Raw genomic sequence first — 7,152 nt, 5'->3', positions numbered from 1 at the left:
CAGGAGGTGCACAGGAGCAGTTGTCAGGGCCTGGGGAAGCAAACAGGTTGCTGGTTGTGAGGACAAAGTGTCACAGGCATGAGATTGCCTGGCAAGAGCCCTTGCTCTTAGTCCTTTCACCCCAAGCCTGTGGGGAGGCAGAGAGCCTCCTGGCCAGAGATCAGGTTAGGAAAGATAACTCCCTGGTAGAATTATACATGGCCAGGAACATTAAGGGAAACAAGAAGAGCTTCTATACATACATAGGCTATAAAAGGCAAATGTGGTTCCACAGAAGCAGACACTCTTTATCAACCCATGTTATCAAGGAAAATATGGGCCCTCTCCAGAAAGAAACAGGAGAGTTGGTTCCCCAGGATATGGACAATACTGAGATGCTCAATTGTTTTTTTACCTTGGTCTTCACTGGCAAGTTAGCAAGCCATACCACCCGAGTGGCAGAAGGCAAGGGCAGGGACTGGAAGAATGGAAAGCTGCTGATGGTTACAGAGGAGCAGGTTTTGGATCACCTAAAGAACCTGAAAGCGCACAACTGAATGGGACCTGATGAAATACGTCCACAGGTCCTGAGGAGAAGGAGTTGTGCAAGTAGCTGTGTGGTACTTTATTGCTAGTCAAGGTTAAACCATGACAATCCTTTTTGGTACCCAATGTGGGGCTTGAAGGATTGGATAAGAATAGATCTGATTACTGTGTGTTGAAACAGAACTGTGTGATAAGTATGTGTTATAGTGATGTGGTGGTGGCTGGTCAGGACATTAACTTCTTGGCTCTTTAAGCTGTTGTGCTGGTTTCAGGCAGGAATGAGCTCCTCTTCTACACAGTGCTGGCTGGTCCACCACCATAGGAGCACCTCTCCTGTGAAGAAAGGCTGAGAGAATTGGGCTTGTTCAGCCTGGAGAAGAGAAGGCTTTGGGGAGACCTTATAGCACCTTCCAGTACCTGAAAGGGTCTACAAGGAAGCTGAGGGGGACTTTTTACAAGGGCTTGTAGAGACAGGACAAGGGGTAACGAGTTTAAACTGAAAGTGGTGAGATGTAAGGAAGAAGTTCTTCATGGAGAGGGTGGGGAGACACTGGAACTGGTTGCCCACAGAAGCTGTGGATGCCCCATCCCTGGAAGTGTTCAAGGCCAGGCTGAATGAGGCTTTGAGCAACCTGGTGTAGTGGAAGGTGTCCCTGCCCATGGCAGGGAGGGTGGGACTAGATGATCTTTAATGTCCCTTCCAACCCAAACCATTCTATGATTCTAAGAGTCTATGATTCTTTCTCCAGTCCTACTGGGAGAAGGGGAAAGTGAGCAAGTGACTGTGTGGTCGTTGACCTTGGTTAAACCATGACAGTCCTTTTTTGGTGCCCAGTGTGGGGCACGAAGAGTTGAGATAATGACAGATCTGACGAGAGTGTGTTAAAGCAAAATTGTTGTAAGTATTCACTGTATTAGTTTGGTGGTCACTGGTCACAATGTTGATTGCTTTGGTCTTAGAGGTGTTATTAGAACTGTGGGATGTAGCTCCCAGTTGTGCTGGTTTTCATCTCTGGAGTCCGATTCAAGGGTATTGTTTGCTGTACTGTGTAACACTCGAAAAACAATCTGGTATCTGTTGTCAGTATTGCTATCATCTCTGTACCTCCGGTGCCATCTCCTGGAAACTAGTAATAACGACATTTATTACCATTTTCACCATTTTTCTTTGGACAGCCAATCTATGGAGGAGACATCATCCTATATCTTCCCGTTGTCTTCTAGACTAAGTACAATAGTGTTTGAGTATTTCGAAAATTTTTAATATCCTTGTGATGTTCAAACCAGCATGCTCCTATTGCTAGGTCTTCTGAATGTTTTTCAGGTCTTGCTCAGGGTTAAACAACTATTTAAATATACCACCTGTTTGCTACCAATGCTTGGTGTGTATGCAGGCACTGTGCAGCTATCTCAACCTTGGTAACGGGCACTGTGACTACTCAAACCCCAGCGACTGGCATTACGGCTATTCAAACCCCAGTGATGGGTGATGCAGCTGAACCAGAGAATCAACCAGTGACAGTATCAGTTACCCCTACCCACAAGAAAAAAGGACATGAAAAACAGCCAATCTAGTAAAGGAGGACATAGGAGGGCCATCACTACAGTAGTAGTAGGAGAAGGTGGAGCAAATCATAACCACACTCTCTCTATCTCTGGGTGAGCTATGGAATATACAAAAGATTTCAGGTGTCATCCAGGTGAGCATATTATCACCTGGCTGCTCTGATGCTGGGACAATGGGGTAGTAGCCTGCCTTTAGAAGGTAGAGAAGCCAAACACTTGGGATCACTTGCTAGGGAGGGGTGCATTGACAAAGCAAATGGAAAAGGGAAACAAAGTATGAGCCTCTGGAGATGACACCTGTCAAGCATGAAAGAAAGATATCCCTTCAAAGGAGATGTTATATGTCACCCAGGCAAGTGGACAACCATAGAGAAAAGTATCTAGTACATGAAGGAATTAACCTCATAGAGATGATCTATTATGACCTGAACAATGCATAGTTATCCACAGATCCAGATGAAATTCTATGTAAACAACCCATGTGGTGGAAAGATGTGCAGAGCGCACAATCATTGTATGACAACTCATTGGCAGTGATGACATGGAGAAGAAAAGAGGTGCCAACAGTGGACGAAATGGGTTCCCAACCCTGGGAATATGAGGAAAATCTCTCTTCCTCCAAACAGCCCTGTGTCACAGCTGTGGAGAAACTGTCCCGAAAATTCCACCAATTCAAAGATCAGACATCCTGCCCTCTGTCTGTATGGACCAACGTCTCAGCTATTAGGAGTAAGAATCCTATGCTCAAGAAAGTATAGAAGGTATACACCAAGAAGTATCCTGTAGTTTTACGTCCATGACCATGGAGATGACATGAGGAGGTGGGATGGAAAACCTGCTTTGACTCTAGAGGCACAGGTATGTGAACCAGTGTTCACACGGGTACCTTGTTCTTCCCAACAGAGGGAGCTGGTGAGGAACGTGAAGCTCAAGGGCAGCCTTAGTTGCAGCAGTGATGAGATGTTGGAGTTTGAGATATTTACGAGGCAAGGAGGGTGCGCAGCAAGCTTGCTACCTTTTACTTCATGACAACAGACTTCGGTCTCTTCAGGGACCTGAATGGCAGAGTTCCATGGGATGAAGCCCTGCCAGGGAAGAGGGGCCCAAGAAAGCGGGCAAGTATTCAAGGACCTTCTCCTCTACACTCAGGAGCAATTCATCCCAACAAAGAGGAAGTCAGATAAAAGCGTCCAGAGGCCCGTGTGAATGAACAAGCAGCTCCTGGACAAAGTGAGGCAGAAAAAAGCAGCCTACAGTGGGTGGAAGCAGGGACAGGTGGCCTGGGAGGAGTACAGGGAAGTTGTCTGAGAGGTTAGAGATCAGGTCAGGAAAGCCAAAGCCCTGACAGAATTGAACCTGGCCAGGGATATCAAGGCCAACAAGAAGGGCTTCTATAGTTACATAGGGGATAAGAAGAAAGTCAGGGAGAATGTGGGCCCTCTGCGGAAGGAAACGGGAGAGCTGGCATCCCAGGACATGGAGAAGGCCGAGGTACTCAATGCTTTCTTTGCCTCAGTCTTCACTGGCAAGGGCATGAGCCGTACCCCCCGAGACATGAAAGGCAAGAGCAGGGACTGGGAAAATGGAAAGCCACCGATGGTTGCAGAGGATCAGGTTCGGGACACCTGAGGAACCTGAAGGTGCACAAGACCATGGGACTTGATGGAATACATTCGCGGGTCCTGAAAGAACTGGTGGATGAGGTTGCTAAACCTCTATTCATCATATTTGAGATGATGTGGCAGTCTGGTGACTGCTGACTGGAAAAGGGGAAACATAACCCCCGTCTTTAAAAAGGGAAAAAAGAGTACCCGGGAAACTACAGGCCAGTCAGTCTCACCTCTGTGCCTGGCAGGATCATGGAGGAAATCCTCCTGGAAACTATTTAAAGGCACATGGAGAATGAGAAGGTGATTGGTGACAGCCAATGTGGCTTCACCAATGGCAGATTGTTCCTGATGAATATGGTGGCCTTCTACGATGGGGTCACAACCTTGGTGGATAGAGAATGGGCAGAACAAGAGTTAATGGGAAACGAGAGCATCAGGCCAGATGTGGGCAGAAAGTTCTACAGTATGAGGACAGTGAAACATTGGAAGCTGTTTCCCAGAGCAGGTACACCAGGTCCCTCCCTGGATGTTTTCAAGACCCATCTGGACATAGTGCCAGCTTACATGGTATGACCCTGAATTTTGTGTGAGGTTCATCTACATGCTTCTTATGTTCCTTCAGCCTGAATGATGTTCTTTGCCCCTCATTATATTGTCAGCATTAGAGAAAGCACTAATGTTCTCCTTGACATATGTAATTCACAACAAGTGCAGGGTTGCTTCACAAGTACCCCAAAGAAACCTGACCATTGCCATGTCTTTCTTCACTCTAAGTTTACCTCTTTTCCCCCTCTCACATCATTCTTTTATAACTTCCTTGTACACTGGATCAGCCTAGCTTGATAACCCTTTCCGCATGTGCCATGCTCTGAATGTATTGTATTCTCTTTAGATGTTTTTCAGCTGGTTACTGTGGTACTTTCTACCTTGAGCATCAATTCTTTTCAATGTATACACCACTTCATTGCATGTAATGTCCTGTAATTCCTAATGTTATTATCCTCATAGAGCCATCACAAGTGAAGATAAGCCATCTCTCACTTGCTTTTAACAGCTAGAAACCCTTCAGTCCAAGGGATCTCAAACACAAGGGTTTGGCCAACAGAAAATTCCTGAAGGTAAAGAAGGGGATGGAGATGATGTCTACACAGGGGAAGAATAATCCCATTTACTGGGTGTATTTAAGGACAGGGGGTGGGTGTCTGCAGGGATGTTCTCTGTGAGAAGAAACAAGGTTCTAACCCATGCCTTGCACAGCTAGTTCTAGGTGCATCAGCAGTCGACTCACTGCTGGTAAGAGCTGAGCAGGTATTATCTACAGCCTTTTGGACTGCTGTTCCTTGAACATGTTATTGACTCCAGTTTTGGAAGTAAATGCCAAACCTTGGGCTCTGAACTAAAAAAATCCCATTTCATTAAAGAGATGCCACACAGGAGCCCATCTGTAGCATAATAATAGAAAAATTTACAGAAGACCTCTGGGTCAGACAGACAGGGTTTGTGTCCCTGGAGAACTGGGGTGACGGCAATCTTTCCTATGTGACCATGATTATCAGTGACAAAACACCCGAAGCATACCACTTGTCTACATCAACTGGAGATCACTTGTGGATTTCACTGCTTTTGAAGTACCACTAGTAAGATGAGTTTCTTCAATACGTGTTTGAGCTCCTGGTTCCTCATACTGTAGATGAGGGGGTTCACTGCTGGAGACACTACTGAGTACAGAATAGTAACCACCAGATCCAGAGCTGGGGAGGAGATGGAGGGGGGCTTCAGGTAGGCAAACATTAAAGTGCTAATAAACAGGGAGACCACAGCCAGGTGAGGCAGGCATGTGGAAAAGGCTTTGTATCGTCCCTGCTCAGAGGGGATCCTCAGCATAGCCCTGAAGATACTCACATAGGACACAACAATGAAAACAAAACAAGCAAAGATTAAAAATGCACTAACCACAATTAGTCCAACTTCCTTCAAGTTGGAGTCTGAGCAGGAGAGTTTGAGGATCAGGGGTATTTCACAAAAGAACTGGTCCACAGTATTGCCATGGCAGAGTGGTAGCAAAAATGTGTTAGCAGTGTGCAACACAGCATTGAGAAAAGCACTGCCCCAGGCAGCTGCTGCCATGTTGACACAAGCTTTGCTGCCCATCAGGGACCCATAGTGCAGGGGTTTGCAAATGGCAACATAGCGGTCATAGGCCATGATAGTAAGAAATGAATATTCTGCTCCAATCAAGAAGACAAGCAGAAAGACTTGTGCAGCACATCCCTCATAGGAGATAGACCTGGTGTCCAAGAGGGAATTGGCCATAGATTTGGGGACAGTGGTGGAGATGGAGCCCATGTCAAGGAGGGAGAGGTTGAGAAGGAAGAAGTACATTGGAGTGTGGAGGTGGTGGTCACAGGCTATGGCAGTGATGATAAGGACATTGCCCAGGAGGACAGCCACGTAGATGATCAGGAAGAGCCAGAAATGTAAGAGCTGCAGCTTCTGTGTGTCTGCAAATACCAGGAGGAGGAAATCGTCCATGGAGCTGCTGTTGGACATTTTCTCCCTATGGACTCAGGGGCCTGTGCAAGGAGGAAAAGACAGTGACAAGTGAGGACAGACTTGTCTGAGAAAAACCAAAAAGATTTCTTTTAGGCTCTTCCTCTGCCACACATCCATCCATTTTCCTGTTTCCCAGGACCTTTGTGCAGCTCCCTGGCTGGAACCTTGGCTTTGCTGGCGGAGTAAGGTGTGGGAAGAGGACCTCTGCCCATTGGCTCCCAAGGTGTCGATCATGCTCAAATTCAGGGTCTACCCGGGGGCAGTGGGGATGCAGGGGACAGAGCTGATAGTCAGAATTTCTCAGACAAAATCCCTTTAAATACTGAAGAGCTTGTCAGCAGCTTCACTCCCAATATTAAAGGAAGTTGGTTGTAGAAAGGGATTTAGGCTTTTCTTTGTTGGTTTATTTGGTCAGCCCGTCCCCACCCACTCTGTTCTTCCCTGGGGAGTCTCCTCTGAAGTCAGAAATCCTGAGCAGCTCTGCTGCACTAAGGCTGAAGACCTGTCAATTCTGAGAGGCAAAAGGATTCTTTGTGGCTTGATGAAGAGGCATGCAAGCAGGCCTGTCCATTTGCTTTGTTCCCAGCATCACTGCATTTGCTCCTTGAGATGGAGAGGGATTGCACTCCTATGTTACTCTAAGAAGAAATCAGGGTCTGCTGAGAGCAGAGGAATCTACTGTAGGTCACTAAGAGTCTCACCCTGCCTCTGAGTATATGAACAAGGTCTCAGCACCCCACTGCTTTCCAAGGACACAGAGTTCATTTCACCTGCCCAGCATTATATCCCTGTCAGCAGTACCTCTGTACTTGTCCTTCACCTTACACACACATGCTGTGGGAGAGATTTGCTGTCAGCCAGGTGCCCACCACTCTACCACTCCCCCTCCTCAGTTGGG

At 46.9% G+C, this 7,152-nt stretch overlaps 1 protein-coding gene across 1 annotated transcript; it reads right to left on the bottom strand.

The window, feature by feature from the left end:
* Positions 1-5,315: 5,315 nt before the first annotated feature.
* Positions 5,316-6,251, bottom strand: LOC104504407 (olfactory receptor 14C36-like). The gene has a single exon (XM_010154276.1). The coding sequence runs from the start codon at positions 6,249-6,251 to the stop codon at positions 5,316-5,318; it is 936 nt and encodes a 311-aa protein (XP_010152578.1).
* Between the last annotated feature and the right edge of the window lie 901 nt (positions 6,252-7,152).

This window comes from Eurypyga helias, unplaced genomic scaffold (assembly GCF_000690775.1).
Source record: "Eurypyga helias isolate BGI_N326 unplaced genomic scaffold, ASM69077v1 scaffold1216, whole genome shotgun sequence".
Taxonomy (NCBI): domain Eukaryota; kingdom Metazoa; phylum Chordata; class Aves; order Eurypygiformes; family Eurypygidae; genus Eurypyga; species Eurypyga helias.
Note: the sequence above shows the minus strand (reverse complement) of the source record. Positions and strands in the feature narration are given on the sequence as shown.

Coding starts and splice junctions, on each gene's coding strand:
- LOC104504407 (XM_010154276.1), bottom strand. CDS start 6,251: ATGTCCAACAGCAGCTCCATGGACGATTTCCTCCTCCTGGTATTTGCA.